Source organism: Schistocerca nitens, chromosome 5 (assembly GCF_023898315.1).
Source record: "Schistocerca nitens isolate TAMUIC-IGC-003100 chromosome 5, iqSchNite1.1, whole genome shotgun sequence".
Lineage (NCBI taxonomy): Eukaryota > Metazoa > Arthropoda > Insecta > Orthoptera > Acrididae > Schistocerca > Schistocerca nitens.
The window spans coordinates 226,983,552-227,008,376 of NC_064618.1; the positions used below are offsets into that span (position 1 = coordinate 226,983,552).

The 24,825-nt window shown below is 42.8% G+C and overlaps 1 protein-coding gene across 3 annotated transcripts in view; it reads left to right on the forward strand.

Moving 5' to 3' along the window:
* The first annotated feature begins 18,437 nt into the window (after positions 1-18,437).
* LOC126259302 (protein slit) overlaps positions 18,438-24,825 on the forward strand; it is an 839,566-nt gene continuing 833,178 nt past the window's right edge. For all 3 annotated transcript variants that reach the window (XM_049955969.1, XM_049955971.1, XM_049955970.1), the window contains exon 1: positions 18,438-18,503. In XM_049955969.1, coding sequence (XP_049811926.1) covers positions 18,484-18,503 — 20 coding nt within the window. In that variant the 5' untranslated portion in view covers positions 18,438-18,483. The remainder of the gene's footprint in view (positions 18,504-24,825) is intronic.

A 24,825-nucleotide genomic window follows, 5' to 3' on the forward strand; every position in this document is an offset into this window, starting at 1 on the left:
TGAAAGTCGGTACTTATCTTTATTAACGACGATACAGAACACAGTGGTGAACATGGTCTACAGAAAACTGTCTAGTTCGAGTCGGAGCGGCTAGGTCAGCGTCGGCTGACGACAAACAACAACTCTGCTGCGATGAACACACAACTGACTAGCAGGTACACAATTCGGTGGCGAGTATACAACTGAGCGGCGAATCCAGAACTGTCCTAGCGCTCGCGACTCCAGCGCTTAAGAAGCCAGAAGCCAGCGGTGGCCCGCGCAGACTTGCGGCGATTTCCTGTCTCGCTGGCGCTGCTTATGCGGACGGCGTCCGGACTTTGATGCTGCCAACCTTTTGGCAGCGGGCTCGGTTGGCATTACTGGCTAGGATATAACAATTACAAAATGAGCGAATATGACAGTTTTATAATACAAGTGACAGTATAAAAATATACTATATAAAATACACTGTCGTATATTACGCCAACCAAGATCGGCGATACGATAGCAAGACATGCAGAAGACATTGCTACTGACAACATCAGGATTGACATATCGATAGTCAAATCGAAACTAGCCTCGTTTCAAATGAAACAAATTTACTGTTACCAGTCACTTTTTATTTATTTTACGATGCTTTTCAAAGCCTTAAACCTCAATCATCAGACGGATTTACATCTCTTAATATGAGACGCGCGCGCGCGCGCGCGTGTGTGTGTCTGTTTGTGTGTGGGTGTGTGTTTTGTGTTACGATTTTTGGGAGGAACTTACGGCACTTTCTCCAGTGGTCACAGGTTCCTTTCACTGTCATAATACGTCATATGTGTACACCCATATTTTGTAAACAGATACCAGATAGTACACAGAATTCGTCGTACAATTAACAAACGCCACAAGGAAGAAAAAATAGCTAATCTTATAAGACAACAGTTACCTCCCAAACTGAACCAAAACAACCGAAGGGAACACACATTCTACACACGTTTCTCCAACAACATCGAACATAATACTCACTGCAGAAGAAGGGGCACTACTATGAACAGGATTAAAGCACAACTTTCAAGCTCCACTGGACCAAAAGAACTAAGAGAAGCTCATTGGCTATATTTGTTTACAAAATATGACAGTATATATGTGATGTGTTACGACAGTGAAAGGAACCTGTGACCACTGGAGACAGCCCCATAAGTTCCTCCAAAAAATCGTAATACAGTGTTCACAAACGTCAAACTAAACATTGTAAATCCACCTGATTACTGAGGTTTAAACCTTTGAAACGCGTCCTGGAAATAAATAAACAGTGAAATTGTCGTTTAATTTAATGTCTGTAACAAAATGGCTCTGAGCACTATGGGACTTAACTTCTCGGGTCATCAGTCCCCTAGAACTTACAACTACTTAAGATGCGACTGTAGCGGTCGCGCGGTTCCAGACTGAAGCGCCTAGACGGCCGGAGTGGCCGAGCGGTTAAAGGCGCTACAGTCTGGAACCGCACGACCGCTGCGGTCGCAGGTTCGAATCCTGCCTCGGGCATGGATGTGTGTGATGTCCTTAGGTTAGTTAGGTTTAAGTAGTTCTAAGTTCTAGGGGACTGATGACCATAGCTGTTAAGTCCCATAGTGCTCAGAGCCATTTGAACCATTTCTCTCCACAGGATGATCACAGCCTGCCGGTGAGAAATCACACCGAAATATGTCGCTAAATAAATAATTTAGTAGTCAAAAAATTTTGTGACAGGTACAGTTACCATTGTAATGTTGATGCATTAAGTAGTTCTGAAAGCGGTGCTGATATTCAAGACAATAAAAGCGGGTTAAAAGGATGAGCTATCTGGGGAAGTTAACCTTACATTACTGAGCAACTGTTTCACTAGGTATCCAGTCTACCTTACCAAATTCCCAACCAGATTAACATTAATTATAATCTTTTAATAGTCATCTTACGACAATCGGTGATATATATATAAAAAGAGAATTTAAACAAAAAGAAATAAATCAGTTTATATTTGGACGTTTATTTTAACATTGATCATTGTTCCGTTAAAATTTCAGCATATTAAACTTGATTCATAACTAAACTGGTGCCTTATGTAGGATTGTGAAAATGTGAGTTTGTAATTTTAAGGAACACATCAAACATGGAGCCAAGATTGGGAGACTGCATACAACACTGCATTCATAAAATAACACACATAGAACGTTGAAACATATGCAAGAGGAAATTAACCCCAACCAACCGATTCAATTTTCACGCAAAGAAGTTACGTTTGTAGCACAATCCTGTCCGTCATGAAATTACCACACAATGGTATACTAAATTCATACTAACTCTCTGTGAAATCGTCACGAAAAGAATAGCTGAGGGCTACTTTGATGATTACCCCACATGCTTCACGTGGTCAACTTGGTTTATACAAAGAGTGTAACTCCACAGTAATTTTGATAATTAAAATAAATTACATCGAAACGCAATTTACAAAAGAGAAACCTTGAACTGGTTACTATCGTCTTACTATTAACCTGATGGGTCAAACAATTGTATAAGCACGTGGTACTGGTATCACAAAGTATACCCCATGTGGGTTGAACATAAAGAATAGTTGCTATATTGAAAAATATTGTCAAGACGAGACGTTATAATCTCACGCACATTCGCATTTAAGATTGATGATCTTAGTTAGAGTTACAGATCCTCAACACGTGGTTCCACTTTACTCACAAAGTAGTGACAAAGCAACTACTGGAAGATATTCTGAACTTCACACTTGAATTACACCGCATTGCAATTTAAGATAACATAAGATATTGTAGATCTAAACCTGAAATAAAGGTGATTAAATTTTCAGTTAGGCTGAACTTAAGAAATCCATTGTCCTACGGACTTAGCAGAGACGCGCTTAGCCGGAGATCTTACCACTGCAGACGCTTGCCGCGGACAGACTGCCGTGGGCCCCTACCGAGGGTGCTTCACAGATACAAACGGAAGTGACCAGAGAGGCAGCTTCCTATACCAACATGACAAGGGATGGACAGGACCATACTAAGAATAGAAACCTCTTTGCTTTTAGAAAGCGTAGCTACCCGTTCCGACGTTGGTCCTACTGTTCTCTAGCAGACAGGTTTGTCTGCTACCATCAAGCATGCAACTAGAAATACATTTGCTCATTCATTCTTACACACAGAAGGGAAGGGGGATGACAGTATATCATATACAGTATATACAGGGTGTTTCAAAAATGACCGGTATATTTGAAACGGCAATAAAAACTAAACGAGCAGCGATAGAAATACACCGTTTGTTGCAATATGCTTGGGACAACAGTACATTTTCAGGCGGACAAACTTTCGAAATTACAGTAGTTACAATTTTCAACAACAGATGGCGCTGCAAGTGATGTGAAAGATATAGAAGACAACGCAGTCTGTGGGTGCGCCATTCTGTACGTCGTCTTTCTGCTGTAAGCGTGTGCTGTTCACAACGTGCAAGTGTGCTGTGGACAACATGGTTTATTCCTTAGAACGGAGGATTTTTCTGGTGTTGGAATTCCACCGCCTAGAACACAGTGTTGTTGCAACAAGACGAAGTTTTCAACGGAGGTTTAATGTAACCAAAGGACCGAAAAGCGATACAATAAAGGATCTGTTTGAAAAATTTCAACGGACTGGGAACGTGACGGATGAACGTGCTGGAAAGGTAGGGCGACCGCGTACGGCAACCACAGAGGGCAACGCGCAGCTAGTGCAGCAGGTGATCCAACAGCGGCCTCGGGTTTCCGTTCGCCGTGTTGCAGCTGCGGTCCAAATGACGCCAACGTCCACGTGTCGTCTCATGCGCCAGAGTTTATACCTCTATCCATACAAAATTCAAACGCGGCAACCCCTCAGCGCCGCTACCATTGCTGCACGAGAGACATTCGCTAACGATATAGTGCACAGGATTGATGACGGCGATATGCATGTGGGCAGCATTTGGTTTACTGACGAAGCTTATTTTTACCTGGACGGCTTCGTCAATAGACAGAACTGGCGCATATGGGGAATCGAAAAGCCCCATGTTGCAGTCCCATCGTCCCTGCATCCTCAATAAGTACTGGTCTGGGCCGCCATTTCTTCCAAAGGAATCATTGGCCCATTTTTCAGATCCGAAACGATTACTGCATCTCGCTATCTGGACATTCTTCGTGAATTTGTGGCGGTACAAACTGCCTTAGACGACACTGCGAACATCTCGTGGTTTATGCAAGATGGTGCCCGGCCACATCGCACGGCCGACATCTTTAATTTCCTGAATGAATATTTCGATGATCGTGTGATTGCTTTGGGCTATCCGAAACATACAGGAGGCGGCGTGGATTGGCCTCCCTATTCGCCAGACATGAACCCCTGTGATTTCTTTCTGTGGGGACACTTGAAAGACCAGGTGTACCGCCAGAATCCAGAAACAATTGAACAGCTGAAGCAGTACATCTCATCTGCATGTGAAGCCATTCCGCCAGACACGTTGTCAAAGGTTTCGGGTAATTTCATTCAGAGACTACGCCATATTATTGCTACGCATGGTGGATATGTGGAAAATATCGTACTATAGAGTTTCCCAGACCGCAGCGCCATCTGTTGTTGACAATTGTAACTGCCGTAATTTCGAAAGTTTGTCTGTCTGAAAATGTACTGTTGTCCCAAGCATATTGCAACAAACGGTGTATTTCTATCGCTGCTCGTTTAGTTTGTATTGCCGTTTCAAATATACCGGTCATTTTTGAAACACCCTGTAAAAGAAAGCAGATGTAGGTTCCGTATGAGACTGTGTGACATGAATTACATATAAACTGTTTTGAAGTGTAGTAGTGTGACAGATCGTTCTTGATTACGTGTAAAAGTAACACGTTCCACTGCTCAGTTCCCTCCCAGATAGAGTCAGAAACACCACAATAAGTTTAGAAGTGGAATGTATGCCGTAAATGACAACAGATTTAAGAAATTAACATGAAAGGAATCCAACAGAGACGACGCCTCTTGAGACCATAATGAAGCGAAGCGCCACATTAGTGCGTGGGCGGCCTCTGGCTGTTGTCCTGACAGCCACCTGCTCGTCGCTGCGAGAAGCCAACAGGGACAGGGCTGTGGCAGAGGCGCAATTAGCCTCCACGGGCGGCGGAGTTTGGCGTTGCGTTGCGCTGCGGCCTGTTACTGGCGCGTAGTTTGGCGTAACAGTGCGGCCTGTCGCTGCCGCCCCCGTCTCGTTAGCGAACTCTCGGCCACACAATATCTGCAGCTGCGTCCGATATTAAACAGGCCATCCGTGCGTGCTGGCATCGCGCTCGTAAGTGCGTCCAAGCGGAACGCCCACTGGCGAGGCCCGACAGCTTATTGCTCGCAGGCGGCCGCAACTGCTCGTACGCAATGTGGAGCACGTCCAACGGGCTGTCGGATCAACCGAATAACCGCTCTGAATTTTACAGTCCAAATAAGCCGACATTATTCATTCCACAGACCATTCCTTTACACTTGTGCGTCACATACCATGTTTTCTTTCACAATAATTCATTCGGGAAGAGAAACACACACGACTTTTTTCCCTTGAAATATTTATTTGTGCATTAGTTATCTTCTAACTCCATAATCTGTTAGTGGTATTGTTTTAAGGGGTGTGTTCATGAAAAAGAGGAATCAAATCTACAATTCTGAAGATACGGCAATGAAATTGTGTACAATACTTTACATGAAATTAACACATTTACTTTTCAGTTCCTTCGAACGGTTTTGTGGAATTGAAAATTTTATTTTCAAGAAATATTGTGTATACTTTTTTCTCGGAAACGGAATTTTCTCCGTTTAATCTCAGTGTGTATAGTAAGGTTCTCTCATGATCTTTTTTGAATATACCTAACAGAAGAATTTTAATATTTTTTAAAATTATGATTCTCGAAGTATAATATAAAATTCATGCAAAATTCCAAGCACTTAACACCATATCTCAGCTAGCACTCAGTTTGTCAAAATATACCAAAGAGACATCATTTATTGGGTTTTCAGAAGTAAGTGTACAAAATCTCTTAATTCTAGTCTTCATAGATTCTGAGAAAAAGGTATGTAAAATCTATAACATATAATCTTCAGGAAATGCAATTTAAAGTGCAACCTAAAGTTTTTTCTTATGTCACCTTTTCAAAATGGCTCTGAGCACTATGGGACTCAACATCTGTGGTCATAAGTCCCCTAGAACTTAGAACTACTTAAACCTAACTAACCTAAGGACATCACACACATCCATGCCCTTGGCAGGATTCGAACCTGCGACCGTAGCAGTCGCGCGGTCCCTGACTGAGTGCCTAGAACCGCTAGACCACCTTTTCAAAAGACCCTGGATTTGTAATCAGATTCCTCTTTCCCTTCAAGGCTTCTGTTCTGGTTTCTTGCGTTCTGCCTTCTTTCCTGTACCACGTCTTCAACTAATTTTTCAGCTGTAGAGAGTTGCTCGAAATCTATTCTACTCAAATTTCTTGAGTGAAATTTCCTGCCTTACAACCCATTCTCTCTAATATCTTCATCCTCCCTACTTTCCTTTAATTAAATACAAGAAATGCACAATAAGTTGCAATCATGACAAATGTAGCATACGAAAATGTGGTTTTAGGACATGATTTCCATAAGAGAGAATTTACAGACTCATTTGGATTCTGGGTTTTGTCTTGAAAAAGCTTTTTTGGACGTTCAAGATCGGCCAGAAACTTGTAAGTGAGCTTGACAATACCCAGGATACAATGTGGAAGCCTCTTCTTGCGAATATAGGGGTTTTTATCCCTCTGAGTCGGTAGAAGTCGAGGCCACAGTTTCATTAGATATTGTTACTAGGAACATAACATCGTTACTGGTTTGTTGCGTTTTCTTACGTCTTGAATTCACTAACTTTTGCAAATGCAGTTTATTCAGTTTCCTATACACTCTTTGTGAGCGTGGCGTTATTGAACGGTGAAGAATCGAACACTTGAGTAAATCTCCATTAGTAGCTCAAGACAAAACAAGAATTGCTTCTTCTTAAACAAAGCAACTTGTTTGTTATTGTTTCTAAGATACGGAACAGAGATGTTAACAACCATGCATGAGCAGCGCCTATTAGACGGAGGGGACCCATCAGCCGATCACTTCCCGTCATTCCACGAGGAAGGAGGTACATGGCTCGTGTTGTCTGTAGTTCAACCATGCCTAGACGGTCAATACAGTGGTTCGATCGCGCCCGCGTTGTTACTTTGTGCCAGGGAGGGCTCTCAACAAAGGAAGTGTCCAGGCGTCTCGGAGTGAACCGAAGCGATGTTGTTCGGACATGGAGGAGATACAGAGAGACAGGAACTGTCGATGACATGCCTCGCTCAGGGCGCCCAAAGGTTAGTACTGCAGTGCATGACCGCTACCTACGGATTATGGCTCGAAGGAACCCTGACAGCAACGCCACCATGTTGAATAATGCTTTTCGTGCAGCCACAGAACATAATGTTACAACTCAAACTGTGCGTAATAGGCTGCATAATGCGCAACATCACTCCCGACGTCCATGGTGAGGTCCATCTTTGCAACCACGACACCATGCAGCGCTGATCTACGCTGAATCGCCGTTGAGGAGTGGGACAATCTGGACCAACAGTGCCTTGCTGAACTTGTGCTTAGTATGTCACGACGAATACAGGCATGCATCAATGCAAGAGGACGTGCTACTGGGTGTTAGAGGTACCGGTGTGTACAGCAATCTGGACCACCACCTCTGAAAGTCTCGCTGTATGGTGGTACAACATGCAATGTGTTGTTTTCGTGATCAATAAAAAGGGCGGAAATGATGTTTATGTTGATCTCTATTTCAATTTTCTGTACGGGTTCCGGAACTCTCAAAAACGAGGCGATGCAAAACTTTTTTTGATGTATATACTTTTTGAAAGTAATTCGTGGAACCGTCGTTCACAGAGCTAGTATTGAAAAGGTGCTTCAAAAAGAGGGCGTGCAGAAAGGTCATGTCACACATTTCATTATTTTTCAGGCATTTCGGATGCTGTTTCATCATTGAAACTTTGCAAACTTATTATCCACGAGTTCTACTAATAAATAAGAAATAAATTGAAAATTGATATTTGCAGTTAATTTTATGAACGTCCACCCTTAAAACCAGGTCCATTTCAATATTTTTAACATATACTAGCTTGCAAAATTTAAGGACGAAATTAACTTTCGCATGATGTGTCACTGCCTAGCATCTTGGAGCATACATAGAAAGAACTGCTGCAGTGCAGTAAAGAAGATAACTGAGGGTAATAGGCAATGAGACGAACAGAAATGACACTTTTATGTAAAGATAATAATTACAATGAAGTCACCGCGTTTCGTGATGATACTCTGGACGTTACAAAAGGAGGTGCTTGACTCTTAATAGTATATGTGATCGCTATGGATGGGAATACATGTGCTTCGTCGTGCTCCCATGCCGGCCACAATTTAGGTAAGGAGTTTATATTGTACGGCGTTCCATTCCCAACTAGCGTGATTGTCAACTGCAGGATGGTCTTTGGTGCATATGGACGTGCTGCAATAGTTCTCCCTAAAGCAGCTAGATGGTATTTAAGTAGGGGGAGCGGGCAGGCCGGTCCATGCGCCGCATATCCTCTCGCTGCAAGAGCCTCTCCAAAATGCCGTCGCGCATTGTCGTCCATAAAAAGCCAGGGCGGATGCATCCCTGAAAAGACGCCCATAGCGAAGGTGTACAATGCTACAATAACGTTCAGTGGTGAGTGTGCCTTACTCAAAGATTTTGTGGTCAGTACCCCATTGCAACATTATGTCTCCCTTCGCCGTGACACCTGGACTACCAAAGCAATCATAATAAACAATGTTCCTGGGTGTATTACATCTACATCCATACTCCACAAGCCACCCGACGGTGTGTGGCGGAGGGTACCTTGAGTACCTCTATCGGTTCTCCCTTCTATTCCAGTCTCGTATTGTTCGTGAAAAGAAAGATTATCAGTATGCCTCTGTGTGGGCTCTAATCTCTCTGATTTTATCCTCATGGTCTCTTCACGAGATATACGTAGGAGGGAGCAATATACTGCTTGACTCCTCGGTAAAGGTATGTTCTCGAAACTTCAACAAAAGCCCGTACCGAGCTAGTGAGTGTCTCCCTTACAAAGTCTTCCACTGGAGTTTATCTATCATCTCCGTAACGCTTTCGCAATTACTAAATGATCCTCTAACGAAGCGCACTGCACTCCATTGGATCTTCTCTATCTCTTCTATTAAGCCTACCTGGTACGGATCCCTCACCGGTGAGCAGTATTCAAGCAGTGGGCGAACAAGTGTACTGTAACCTACTTCCTTCGTTTTTGGACTGCATTTCCGTATGATTCATTCAATGAATCTCAGTTTGGCATCTGCTTTACCGACGATTAATTTTATGTGGTCATTTCATTTTAAATCACTCCTAATGCCTACTCCCAGATAATTTATGGAATTAACTGCTTCCAGTTGCTAACCCGCTATATTGTAGCTAAATGGTAAACGATCTTTCTTTTTGTGTATTCACAGCACATTACACTTGTCTATATTGAGATTCAATTGCCATTCCCTGCACCATGCGTCAATTCGTTGTAGATCCTCCTACATTTCAGTACAATTTTCCATTGTTACAACCTCTCGATATACTACAGCATCATCCCCAAAAAGCCCCAGTGAACTTCCGATGTTATCCACAAGGACATTTATGTATTTTGTGAATAACAACGGTCCTACGACACTCCCCTGCGGCACACCTGAAATCAATCTTACTCCGGGAGACTTCTCTCCATTGAGAATGACATGCTGCGTTCTGTTATCTAGGAACTCTTCACTCTAATCACACAATCGGTCTGATAGTCCATATGCTCTTACTTTGTTCATTAAACGACTGTGAGGAACTGTATCAAACGCCTTGCGGAAGTCAAGAGACACGACGTCTACCTGGGAACCCGTGTCTATGGCCCTCTGAGTCTCGTGGATCCGTCGATAATCATAGAATCTGTTCTCATCCGTGAAGAGCACGCAACGTCACTGCTCGTTGCTCCAGTCCTTATACTCTTGGAACCATCGCAAACGGCGCCGCGGATGTGTGGGTGTCAAAGGAACACAACGTACTGGTCTTAGGGGAAAGAGACCACCTCCATGCGGTCGCCGTGTGGAGCGTGAGATAGCGTCCGCTGTAGTCCTGTTAGGCTGCGTTGACAGTGGCACAGATAACAGTCGTCAGACAACGTCGCCAGAGGTCGCCCGATAACATCGGCCGATAGTCCGTCCGATCTCCTTCGTCAGGTTTTGGCAAGGTCAAAGGAGGTTAGGTTAGGTTAGAATCTCTTCTATACGAGGTGCATTCAAGTTCTAAGGCCTCCGGTTTTTTTTTCTAATTAACTACTCACCCGAAATCGATGAAACTGGCGTTACTTCTCGACGTAATCGCCCTGCAGACGTACACATTTTTCACAACGCTGACGCCATGATTCCATGGCAGCGGCGAAGGCTTCTTTAGGAGTCTGTTTTGACCACTGGAAAATCGCTGAGGCAATAGCAGCACGGCTGGTGAATGTGCGGCCACGGAGAGTGTCTTTCATTGTTGGAAAAAGCCAAAAGTCACTAGGAGCCAGGTCAGGTGAGTAGGGAGCATGAGGAATCATTTCAAAGCTGTTATCGCGAAGAAACTGTTGCGTAACGTTAGCTCGATGTGCGGGTGCGTTGTCTTGGTGAAACAGCACACGCGCAGCCCTTCCCGGACGTTTTTGTTGCAGTGCAGGAAGGAATTTGTTCTTCAAAACATTTTCGTAGGATGCACCTGTTACCGCAGTGCCCTTTGGAACGCAATGGGTAAGGATTACGCCCTCGCTGTCCCAGAACATGGACACCATCATTTTTTCAGCACTGGCGGTTACTCGAAATTTTTTTGGTGGCGGTGAATCTGTGTGCTTCCATTGAGCGGACTGGCGCTTTGTTTCTGGATTGAAAAATGGCATCTACGTCTCATCCATTGTCACAACCGACGAAAAGAAAGTCCCATTCGTGCTGTCGTTGCGCGTCAACATTGCTTGGCAACATGCCACATGGGCAGCCGTGTGGTCGTCCGTCAGCATTCGTGGCACCCACCTGGATGACACTTTTCGCATTTTCAGGTCGCCATGCAGGATTGTGTGCACAGAACCCACAGACATGCCAACTCTGGAGGCGATCTGTTCAACAGTCATTCGGCGATCCCCCAAAACAATTCTCTCCACTTTCTCGATCGTGCCGTCAGACCGGCTTGTGCGAGCCCGAGGTAGTTTCGGTTTGTTGTCACACGATGTTCTGCCTTCATTAAACTGTCACACCCACGAACGCACTTTCGACACATCCATAACTCGATCACTACATGTCTCCTTCAACTATCGATGACTTTCAATTGGTTTCACACCACGCAAATTCAGAAAACGAATGATTGCACGCTGTTCAAGTAATGAAAACGTCGCCATCTTAAGTATTTAAAACAGTTCTCATTCTCGCCGCTGGCGGTAAAATTCCATCTGCCGTACGGTGCTGCCATCTCTGGAACGTATTGACAATGAACGCGGCCTCATTTTAAAGCCATGCGCATGTTTCTATCTCTTTCCAGTCCGGAGAAAAAAAATCGGAGGCCTTAGAACTTGAATGCACCTCGTATATGAAGTAGGTTAGATTTTTTCCTCCTAGGGTGCGATGGATACCAAGACGCCTCTGTGCTTGGATACGAGTGCTGCATAGCGGCTTCTGCTATTAAAGAGATGCCGACTGCAATTGAATGAGCTTTCCTGTATCTTAAAAGACCTGGCGAGTACTATACACTCTGCCCTAAGTTATCCAAATGACCAGACAAGTCTACGAATGTACGAGATGCCGGGAGAAACGTTCTGTTACATACTCCAGATAATTCAAGGTGACCTAGAAAAGCAAGTTATAAATACACTGTTTCGCTGTATTTGTTTAGTTGGGCAGACATACGACAATTAACCGTCAATGACTGTCATTTAGCACTCGCATGAAAGACAACCATGAAGTGTAGCATAAGATACTCTGATAACCTACAGCACTTAAAGGTGGAAATACATACCACGTTTACAAAACACTTCATATTAACAAAATCACTACCCTACTAGCATAAAACGCCATTCAACAGTAATAATAATTTGTAGACAACTAATGACAACCTACCACCAAAAATATCCAGTACAGCAGCTATAAGCATATAAGATACGCCACCCTTTTCGCTCGAACAAATTATTTTTTCAAGTTATAATATATGCCTAAAATTTCTGATAAAGATTTTACCTATTTAAGGGTTCGAATAAACTTCCTATTTCAGAGCTATACCCTGATTGTGATATTTTGATCCTCGGAATGACACAGACTATGTCTTGGACTAAGCTTGTCAGTTTCTCAGGCTCCATATTTCGTGTGCGACAACGTCGGTCGTTTTGACCGAAGAAAACAAACTGATTTGAATTTCACCGATATTTGTCTGAAGTCTATACGTTCGGGAGATAAGATCAGCTACAGTGTGACCGCACACGTAGTGACGTACTGATTTTGAAAGATAGGCCGTTTCCGGCCGATGTCGTCCGTCGGCGGAATCCACGGATATCGGAGCCACTGTCACCGCAACCGTAAATGTGATTTCAATTGCACCCGCTATTTGTCGTCGGTCCCTTCCTGCCTGTTGCGCAATGTAGGGGTCGTCTGTTGCCGTGGTTGACCGTGGTCGACCACTACCTCGCCTTCGGGCAGCGGTGCCTTTGGTCCGAAGCGCTGGAGCGCTAGTGAAACAATGCTGTGAACAATACCAATCTCCTGGTCTACACCCGTCACCCTCCGTCCTTCGTCCAGTTTCCCGACGATTCTTTCCCATATAAAGTCATCCAGATGTCTCCAGACGATGTTGCAGTGAAGCAGAATTGAAGACAAACAGCATCTTTTTCCATTCCTTCAACTATTACGTGTGGCTGGGCCAGTCCCATTTGGCGCTATAGTCACACTGACCTCACGTAATGTGACATCCATCTCTGTGCACGAGACTTGCGGCAACATGCTCCCACACTCATTTACGTCGACTGAGTTGTTAACGTGTTATATTACTTTATACATACCGCCTCAAAGTTCGGCAGTGCAGTGCAAATATTTTGCTTAAGTTTTTAGATACGTGAAGAATAAGACTATAAAAACGAATTACAATAGTTCGGGTGAAAGTTTAGAATTGATTGTACTCCTAATACAGGGTGTTTCAAAAATGACCGGTATATTTGAAACGGCAATAAACACTAAACGAGCAGCGATAGAAATACACCGTTTGTTGCAATATGCTTGGGACAACAGTACATTTTCAGGCGGACAAACTTTCGAAATTACAGTAGTTACAATTTTCAACAACAGATGGCGCTGCAAGTGATGTGAAAGATATAGACGACAACGCAGTCTGTGGGTGCGCCATTCTGTACGTCGTCTTTCTGCTGTAAGCGTGTGCTGTTCACAACGTGCAAGTGTGCTGTGGACAACATGGTTTATTCCTTAGAACAGAGGATTTTTCTGGTGTTGGAATTCCACCGCCTAGAACACAGTGTTGTTGCAACAAGACGAAGTTTTCAACGGAGGTTTAATGTAACCAAAGGACCGAAAAGCGATACAATAAAGGATATGTTTGAAAAATTTCAACGGACTGGGAACGTGACGGATGAACGTGCTGGAAAGGTAGGGCGACCGCGTACGGCAACCACAGAGGGCAACGCGCAGCTAGTGCAGCAGGTGATCCAACAGCGGCCTCGGGTTTCCGTTCGCCGTGTTGCAGGTGCGGTCCAAATGACGCCAACGTCCACGTATCGTCTCATGCGCCAGAGTTTACACCTTTATCCATACAAAATTCAAACGCGGCAACCCCTCAGCGCCGCCACCATTGCTGCACGAGAGACATTCGCTAACGATATAGTGCACAGGATTGATGACGGCGATATGCATGTGGGCAGCATTTGGTTTACTGACGAAGCTTATTTTTACCTGGACGGCTTCGTCAATAAACAGAACTGGCGCATATGGGGAAACGAAAAGCCCCATGTTGCAGTCCCATCGTCCCTGCATCCTCAAAAAGTACTGGTCTGGGCCGCCATTTCTTCCAAAGGAATCATTGGCCCATTTTTCAGATCCGAAACGATTACTGCATCACGCTATCTGGACATTCTTCGTGAATTTGTGGCGGTACAAACTGCCTTAGACGACACTGCGAACACCTCGTGGTTTATGCAAGATGGTGCCCGGCCACATCGCACGGCCGACGTCTTTAATTTCCTGAATGAATATTTCGATGATCGTGTGATTGCTTTGGGCTATCCGAAACATACAGGAGGCGGCGTGGATTGGCCTCCCTATTCGCCAGACATGAACCCCTGTGACTTCTTTCTGTGGGGACACTTGAAAGACCAGGTGTACCGCCAGAATCCAGAAACAATTGAACAGCTGAAGCAGTACATCTCATCTGCATGTGAAGCCATTCCGCCAGACACGATGTCAAAGGTTTCGGGTAATTTCATTCAGAGACTACGCCATATTATTGCTACGCATGGTGGATATGTGGGAAATATCGTACTATAAAGTTTCCCAGACCGCAGCGCCATCTGTTGTTGAAAATTGTAACTACTGTAATTTCGAAAGTTTGTCTGCCTGAAAATGTACTGTTGTCCCAAGCATATTGCAACAAACGGTGTATTTCTATCGCTGCTCGTTTAGTTTGTATTGCCGTTTCAAATATACCGGTCATTTTTGAAACACCCTGTAGAATATTGCAGTATAATTAAATTTCTAATAAAATCGTTATTTCTCAATAATGTACAAATATATTACAATGTCGTTACAAGAATAAATGTGTGCGCCTCATCAGGTTGGTGGTGTCGCATTTTACTTGATGAATAGAAATGTGTATATCATCTTGAAACATGGAGTCCTGCTGAAAACAGATACACTGTTCTGAGTTACACATCATAGAAACGAAACGGCTATGCGTGGATGTATATAAGAGTATTGAATTTTTTGTTCCAGCGTAGCTCAGGAGCGCCTAGACACATTTAATCAAACTTCATACACATACCACACCAAAAAGGGAAATGTGCTTTGCATCGGGTATGGTGGTCGAGCGGTATTGTGTGTGGCTGGAAACCGAAAGGTGGTGGGGTCTAACCCCGGCTGATTTTTGTCTTTTTTTGTTTTGTTTCACTCTGCCTTCTATTCACCTCTCAGTTATGTGGAGGTACACACTGAACGCCAAAGAGACTGGTATCGGCATGCGTATTTAAATACAGAGATATGTAAACAGCACTGCGGTCGGCAACGGCTACATTAGACAACAAGTGTATGGCGCTTTTGTTGGATTCCTTGCTGCTGCTACAATGGCAGGTTATCAAGATTTGAGTTTGATATAGTGTTATAGTCGGCGCACGAGCGATAGGACACAGCATCTCCGAGGTTTCCGAGGTAGCGATGAAGTGGGGATTTTCCCGTACGACCATTTCACGAGTGTACTGTGAATATCAGGAATCCGGTAAAACATCAAATCTCAGACATCGCTGCGGGCGGAAAATGATCATGTAGGAATGGGACCAACGACGACTGAAGAGAATCGTTCAACGTGACAGAAGTGCAACCCTTCCGTAAACTGCCGTAGGTTTCAATGCTGGGCCATCAACAAGTGTCAGCGTGCGAACCGTTCAACGAAACATCATCAATATGGGCTTCTGGAGCCGGTGACCCACTCGTGTACACTTGAAGACTGCACAACACAAAGCTTTACGCCTCGCCTGGGCCCGTCAACACCGACTTTGGATTGTTGATGACTGGAAACATGTTGACTAGTTGGTCGAGTGTCGTTTCAAATTGTATCGAGCGGATCAACGTGTACGGGTATGGAGACAACCTCATGAATCCATGAACCCTGCAACTGTTCAAGCTCGTGGAGGCTCTGTAATACTATGGACCGTGTGTAGTTGGAGGGATACGGGACCCCTGATACGTCTATATACGACTCTGGCAGGTGACACGTACGTAAGCATACTGTCTGATCACTTGTATCCATTCTTGTCCATTGTGCATGTTGTGGCGTAACAAGCTAGTCACGCCACACTGAGGAGGAAGCCGAAAGGCACGCGTACACACACGCCGACTGGCGTCAAGTCTGGAACAGGATACGTATTGAATACTATAAAGAAAATACGTATCTTTGGAATATACTTAACTTTTAATCAATCCTTGTGATACATCTCTCTTGACTATACAACTGAGACTCGTAAGATACATGCACTGTGACAATGGGCGCCTTGCTAAGTCGTAGCCATTAACTTAGCTGAAGGCTATTTCAACTGTCTCTCGGCAAATGAGAGCAAAGGCTTCGTCAGTATAGTCGCTAGCAACGTCGCCGTACGTCTCTCGAGACCTGCCGTGTGGTGGCGCTCGGTCTGCGATCACACAGTGGCGACACGCGGGTCCGACATGTACCAATGGACCGCGGCCGATTTAAGCTACCACCTAGCAAGTGTGGTGTCTGGCAGTGACACCACAGTGCATTCCGACGGAGTTGGGAAATTCCAGCAGGACAACGCGACACCACATACGTCCAGAATTGATACAGAGTGGCTCCAGGAACACTCTTCTGAATTTAAACGTTTCCGCTGGCCACCAAACTCCCCAGACATGAGCATTATTGAGCATAACTGGGGTGCCTTGCAATGTGCTGTTCAGAAGATATCTCCACCCCCTCGTACGTATTTATGGACAACCCTGCAGGATTCATGGTATCAGTTCCCTCCGGCACTATTTCAGACATTAGTCGAGTCCCTGTCACGTCGTGTTGCCGCACTTCTGCTTGACGAGCTCGCGGGGGCCCCACACGATATTAGGTAGGTGTACCAGTTTCCTTGGCTCTTCAGTGTATATTTCGAAATATGATGTCAATTTCAGTCTGCCGATTTCTGCTTGTCTCAGATATGCAATCGTAATTCGCACTCTTAATCCTCTGCAGATTCTTTGAACAACAGGCAGGGAGTTACCCAGTTAAGAAGTGTCGTAATAAATACGACCAATAACGAAAACATAACGGCTCATCATCAGGCAGAGATGGGAGGCTTACAATTTCAATTAATCAAATATTTTAACCAATAGTTTCCTTGAAACTGACTGAGGAAAAATGAGTAGTGAAAAATGCGAATCCAAAACTTTTGATGTTTTCTTTTTGATGCTAAAAGTAAAACCTTTTTCGAGAAACTACTTCATTAACTTTGTTTCGTATATCTACAGTACGTTCTATCAGCAGTGCAGCAGATGGTTCAGCTTTAGCTTCCTCCCTTCCGTGAATCAAACCAAGATGTGGACACGATTCTTTGCGTGGCACGGCGAGAGAGTCCACGACAAAGAATTGCGCCAGTGAGTGTTAACAGTGCATACTAAGCTTCACAAGAGGACTGCTGTAACACGAGCTAAACATGTACATTACGTGTGTTTCTTATTTTTTATTTTATTTGTGCCGTCTCAGCAAGCCCACGATACATATTGAGTCACTCACACACATACACCCATGATCCACGTACAATGTTTACGCTGGTTGTAAACATCTACTAATTACATCATTGTGTGCTCTCATGATTGCCATCCGGAGTCAGTGCAAACGGCGATTCCATATGGAACACATTACAATCAAGTCTTCAGACAGATTTCCTGCTCTGTGCCGCTTATATCCTGTAAGTTACATGAAAGCGATGATATTCAGTTGCTTAACGTGAAATTTATTCGTAACGCTACGACGAATAAGTCTTCTGGCTGTAGACACTTAACGCTACCCGCTCTTAGCCGGGCTGGGTCGCTATTTATACGATAAAAAGGCTTTCTAAATTGTCTTATTGTTTGAGTTCATTGCCCCTAATAACCAAAATGATTAGTGGGCTTTTGTTTCGTGAAATAACACTACGCACACTTGTTAACACTGATTTATTTGCTTAAATTATTTTCTACCATTAGTTCGAAGTTGACATCTCGGTTCTCTCATGTCAGATTCGTACCTCTTCTTGGACGTCGTACAAAAACCAAAGCAGGAGATCGATAACTCAATTACTCACTAAGTCGTAAGTTTCATAAGCTTCCACTGATGATTATATTTCGATTTTCTTGTGAATACTTATGACATACACGAAAGAACTACTTCAGTACAATGAATAGTCCATTGTGTCCTCTCATTCATATCTCTGCTTTTTTACGTTCTCGGTCCCAAAACGTCTCTAGTCTGAACTATTTGATACTACCTTATTTCCATGCAAAACTGCGTCATTCAACAATAATCGCCAAACTCATCCTGTTTTTGTTAACATAAACGGATTTATTACAATTTGTATACAGAGTTTTTGGTTATTTGTGTTTCAGAGATCTTCAAGGAAACAACTTGACGGTCATCTTCGAGACGGACTTCGAGGACATGGGGAAGCTTCGGATCTTGTAAGTAAAACTCGAATTATTTTCAAGACTATCTTATAATAAACTGTACAGCTGTTAAGTATATTTACTAGATATTCTTAATAAGAATGCACTAAGAAATTTTGTCGATACAAAGAAGATGTCTTTCAGTAGTACTGCACATCGCTCTTAAGATGAATATGGGGAACTTACACATACATTTATATTTGTCATAGCTATCCGACGAGCTTATAATCATGTTTCCTCATCTCTCTTCATCGTTATAATGAACATATGCGTCCACCAAGAAAGAAGGAAGAGCTGCCAACTAGCAGGGCTTACAAATCAGTTTTGTAAGAAAGATAATTAGAAATAACAGACTTTCTTTCAGTGATCTGCACTAAATTGCGTAGTGATATATGTGCATTTTCGGAGTAGAAGTATACGGCTAAGCGACTGCAGTGACGTGACAAGTCATAAATATTTTTGGTATTCAGCTTCAGTAATTTCACTATCCTTGCAGGGAGAACCGTTTCCCTGTCATTAAGTTATATCGCTACACTGTATAACAATCTCAATACAACGTTTGTCGATCAACTGAGAAAATTACTGAAAGAAGATACACCAGGGGCTTGCAGTCACTCCCATTTCTTTTCCAGGAAGTACAGTTATGAGATTACATTTTTCTTGAATATTTGGTCATTATTTTGATTTTATTATCCCCATGAGAAAGAGTCCAATGTATTTTGTTGCACATTAGGTCTTCTGGGATACTTTCGTTGATGGACTGTTCTTATCACCATCAGTGGTAATTTGTCTTTATATCCTCAGAAAATTTCACTGAATGTTACTAATGCTCATTAATTTTGTTTGCAAGTTTATTTCATTTTTACCAAGTTTTTGTTCCAGATATTTTGATTTGAAGATTATGATGATATCTCCATGTTCAATATTCTCGAATCTTTGGCCAGGACAAATTACAAATAAAAGTCAAGCTTTTGGTGAATACCTCCAACTTTTTCTTCAGTTCGTCTTGAATATAATGGAGGTAATCGTAGAAAGCTCGAGTTGTCGTGGCCAGTTGCCTGAGAATATATTACATGAATACGAGGGCTTCATCGCTACATCGGAGATGCTGTGTCCCACCGCTCGGGTGTCGACTATAACACCACGTTCAAACTCACTTAAAACTTGACAACCTGACGTTGTAGCAGCCGTAGCCGATCTACGAGGGATATTCGGAAAGTTAGTTGCGATCAGTCAAGAAATGGAAACCCCTGGCCTGTCGGTTGTATCACTTCGCTCTTTTCAGTTCTGAGCGCATGGTGAGCACATAAAGATGCGTAGAAAATAGTGTCTCCCGCCAAGTATGAGGTCCTGGTGAGAGATTTCGCCTGATGTTATGCAGCCCACATTACAGAACTGTCATACAGTTCCTGCTTTGTGACAATTCTCAGTCGCAATCTGCAGGGGCAACGAGAATGCTCCTGCAGCGTTTTCGATGGGAAGTGTTTGATCACCCACACTACAGCCCGTAACTGGCTGCTTGCCTCTGTGTTTCATCTCTGCTCACATTAACTACTGGCTATGAAGACAACATTTTCGTACAGGCAACGAGCTATAGATGAGTGTAGAGAATTGCCTTCTATGACGAGGGTATTGGAAAGTTGGTACAATGCTACGACACATGTCTAGGTCGGAGTGGTGACTATGTTGAGCAGTGGGTGGAAGCTGTAGCTAACTGTTGCAGATAAAATATTTCTGATTTTCAAAGTGGTTTCCATTTCGCGATCATTCGGAACTTACTTTCCCAATAGCCCTAGTAACAACTGCGCCAAACGCTTGTTGTCTTCTATTGAAGTTGCCGACCGCAGCGCCGTATTTTGCCTGTTTACGTATCTCTGGATCTGAATACGCGTGCCTATACCAGTTTCTTTGGCGCTTCAGCCTATATGAAAGGCTAAAAGCAAACTGTTAATAAATATGTAGGGAGTGCGTACCATCTTCAGAACAATGATGATATAATGTTACTTCTATATCTACAAGCTACTAATATTATTTACGAAGGACTTACTTCTGATATGAAAGTGGCGATTCCGAACACATTTTCCACGGGAAACTCAAGTTTGGAAATAGAATTTCGTTATCGGGGCTACTTTTGAGAGCAGTTCATAGGGTTGAAGACTTTTAATGGATGCGTCATGAATAAGTTTTGACGACGTTTTTATCCATAATGCAAATAAAATGCCCTCTGCTGTAGTATCGTACTCGATCTACTTTTACTAGAGACTGTTACAAGGTTTTAGGTGGTATGCTAAGTTCAGTGAAGTTGAATGAACACAACTGAAAACTGTGAGGCAGATTTAAACTAATTATCGTTATCGGGGGAGCAAATAAGGCAATACGAAGGATGAGTGTTTCATTTCGCGTTGAGTTAAATATGGCAGGAAATTTCTTTACAAGGGAAAGGAATGGACTGAGCGGAGACTGAAAACGCAAAGAATAAAAAATGTAACGTGAAAAATCTGGTATTTTGGGAAAATATTCTACTGCCACCACTTGGCACAAAGTGGTAGCGCCTTCCAGCAGCAAAGATAAAAGAAAAACATATTCATGGGTTGGGTTGTTTGGGGGGAGGAGACCAAACAGCGAGTTCATTGGTCTCATCGGATTAGGGAAGGAAGCCGGCTGTGCCCTTTCAAAGGAACCATCCCGGCATTTGCCTGTAGCGATTTAGGGAAATCACGGAAAACCTAACTCAGGATGGCCAGACGGGGGATTGAACCGTCGTCCTCCCGAACGCGAGTCCAGTGTGCTAACCACTGCTCCACCTCGCTCGGTATTCGTGTTGCTATAGCATGAAGTGCTTTAGGACAATGGACATTTCGAAGCACTTTGGATATTAAACACAAATGAGAATTTGGGTGTATATCAAGAAGACGACAGAAAACTTCCTCGAAAGAAAAAGAGCTACCAGTACCAAAAATAAAGCGATGCTGAGTGTCAGGGTTGAAGAATATCAGCAGGACATGCGGTGCCATCGGTCTGTGAAGATACAAATGACCACTTCTCCAGGGTTGTAGCGCCCTATCAGATAAACATGGCGAAAGATTCCATAAAGACATTTTTGCTATTAAAAGACGATATTATATAAAGTTACCGAATTAATCTGGCAGTATGATTTGAGACAAGAAAGTCACAGTGTTCTGGGAATGTTCATTTAAATTAAATGATACGAAGCAGATAGTATGATAACCTAATCAAAACTGATTTTTTAAATTGTATTTGATGTATCTTGAAACTTATCAGAAATATAAAGAAACGAAGTTGCAATAGCTCAGTAACTATCTTTGATAGGAAAAAAAACCCAGATTTCAGTTCTGTACTGAAAGTTCAACCTGGATCACAAAGTATTTCACCAACCTTTTTATAATTTATGATACACTTCAACCACTGCGTCCCCTCTATTGCTCTTCACTCTATTGTATCATCACAGGAGTCTCACTAGCGTCGCCAACATGAAATAATGGAGTCAAAAAAGTATTTCCGTATCGCGTACGTACGTTCTGTGCTGATACATAATACAGAAAAAGAAAAATTCTCTAGCAACCAGATTTAATCTCCGCATATATCGCGAAACTTCCCTGACTCGCAGAGAGCCGAGCCATAGTTAGCGAAATTGTTCTGCAAAAACCGTTGGGGCCGAAACTTCTGGCCGTGCGGCGCTCGCCAGAGTTGGCTTTCTGACAGCGCCGTGGACGCGGCGCAATTTCTCCTCCGCTAATTAAGTGGGCCATATTTACGAGCCTGAACCGCCAGTTCCTCCACTTTTTGAAACAAAAACAATGTTTCGTCCGTTAATTACCAAAATTAAGTGCGAGTCATAATTTTCATTCTGAAATTACTCTTTCACGTTCATATTAATTAATGTGGGAGGATAAATACCGCCTGATTTTTGTCCTCCATGAGCGCCGGAAACCGCAACGCAAAGTAGTCATATGTGTATATGTAGAAGCTTTCTGTAGCAAGGTGGTAAAAGATTGCCCGGTTTAAAAATAACAATAAAGCTTACGTTTCAGAATATTTCCATGCTCTGAATCTTCATAGCATGATACACCACATTATTTCTAACGTCTTCAGAGTAATGAGAAATTAAAATCAACAGACTGTCATCGATTTCAAAATGCTGTTTTATTGTGCGGAATCTAATAATTAAACGAAGTCAAATTGAAAACGGTTTCAACAACACAGTGAACATTTTACTGTATCCCTCTGAACAAAATGACTACGGCGAAATTTTTTAGTATTAATTGTTCGAGAAGTGTGACACATCGCATTGACAACAGCAGTAATATGGTAAGAATAACATGAAGCTGTAGACTTTCTGGATTAATTATTGAAAACTTTGCTGGAGAAAGTCAGCGATCAAAACAGAATATTTGAAATTAATTACAAAACAGTCTAGATCGCAAAGGCACCTTTACTACAGGGTGACAGGTTTCGAGCATCAGATGATTATCTCCAAAAAAACTGTAATATGATACAAGATATGAATTAGAGGGATACACAGAAAGAACTTAAAATTAGCTACAAAATTACAAAACATGGATATACCATGTTGATGGAGAATGGCTGTACACGGAGAAGGAACAGCTAAATGATGACAGTCAGCTGCTGGAGAGAGCAGCGCAGCTATTTCTTAAATATTGAAGGCTGCGCCTGCAGCTAACAGCATGATGTCGGTTAGCCAATCAGATATAAGTCGAGATTATTGTGTACAAAAAGACGTACTCTTTAGTAAATTGAACATCACAGTTGCGTATAATAATTTTACAATAAAGCAGAAACAGCTTGTTAATGCAGCTGTTGTCAAATAAATATATGAAGAACTTTAGAAAAGGAAATAAACGTGATTTTATATCCTTTTCACACTCCTTTTTAGTATGACCCGTATTATTATTGCGCTTCACGATATTTTATTCATAGTGAGTGGGTTGTGACATTTTTTATATTTCATATTATCTTATTACATTTGTACTATTTACATTGTATAAATAATTGGCACGTTATGTCACAGTACAGTATTTTTAATTTATACTTTTTCGTCATGAAGTATTCTTAATTAATTTTTGACATTACTTATTTTTTCACTAGTTACAACTTTATATATTTTAGTAATATGGGCACGTATTTTTCTTTACTATTGCTAGTCTCTCATACCGCTTTTGTTATTATTTGCTAGCATATTACGATCAACAACTATTTACTACATATCGAAGCATACATTAACGGATACATTTATGTGCTGAGACTGCATCTACGGGGCATTCTCTACTGACGTCGCTTTATCGATGTTTGTGGCAGCTTCAATGGAAAACGCCTGAGATCAGCGTCTACCATCTCTATAGTAACCAGTGATCTCACAAGATCACTGATAATAACCAACTACGCACATCTGTGGAATGTAGTCTGCTGGACAGAAACTACCGATACTCACTGTCATCTCTTTGGAAATCGTCATGATGATATATCTTTGGAACGGCGTCCACCATCTCCACAGAAACCAACAATATCGTAATTATTTTTCCAGACGCCACAGAGGGCAACGTTCACACACAGAAAGCGATGTTTATTTCTTTCCTTTTTATGAATTTAAAAGGTAACTGCGCACCTCTCTTGTAGTCGTGTGGCTAGGGCCTCCCGTCGGGTTGACTGTTCGCCGGGTGCAAGTCTTCCGATTTGACGACACTTCGGCGACTTGCACGTCGATGGGGATGAAATGATGATGATTAGGACAACAAAACACCCAGTCCCTGAGGGGAGAAAATCTCCGACCCACCGGGAATCGAACCCGGGCCCTTAGGATTGACATTCTGTCGCGCTGACCACTTTTTTTTATCTCATTTTGTTCGCTATTGATCGTTGCATCTGCTCGGGGCGGACGTCGTAAGTCATCCGTTTTAAGTTCGTTGTTCATCGATTAAGTCAGATCAGCTATCGGGGGCGGACCTATCTTGCAGGTGAATGCCGTAATTCAGCGGTACCTGCTACGTGTACAACCACTGTCCATCTGTTGGGGTATATTTATGTTTTGTAATTTCATATGTAGTTTTAAGTTCTTTTATATAGCCCTTTAATTTATATCATTTATCGTATTACAGTTTTGAAGGTCTGAAGACGATCACGTTCTGATCGAAACCGGTCACCTTGTAATAAACGTACCTTTGCGATCTGGACTGTTTTATGACTAATTTTAAAATTAACGCTTGAGATCAAATTCCTGCTGTGTCGGATGAAAGCTATCACCTAAAATTTTATATTCGTGTGAAAGTCAGGTGCAGAAGCTGTCGTTGGAGAGCGTAAA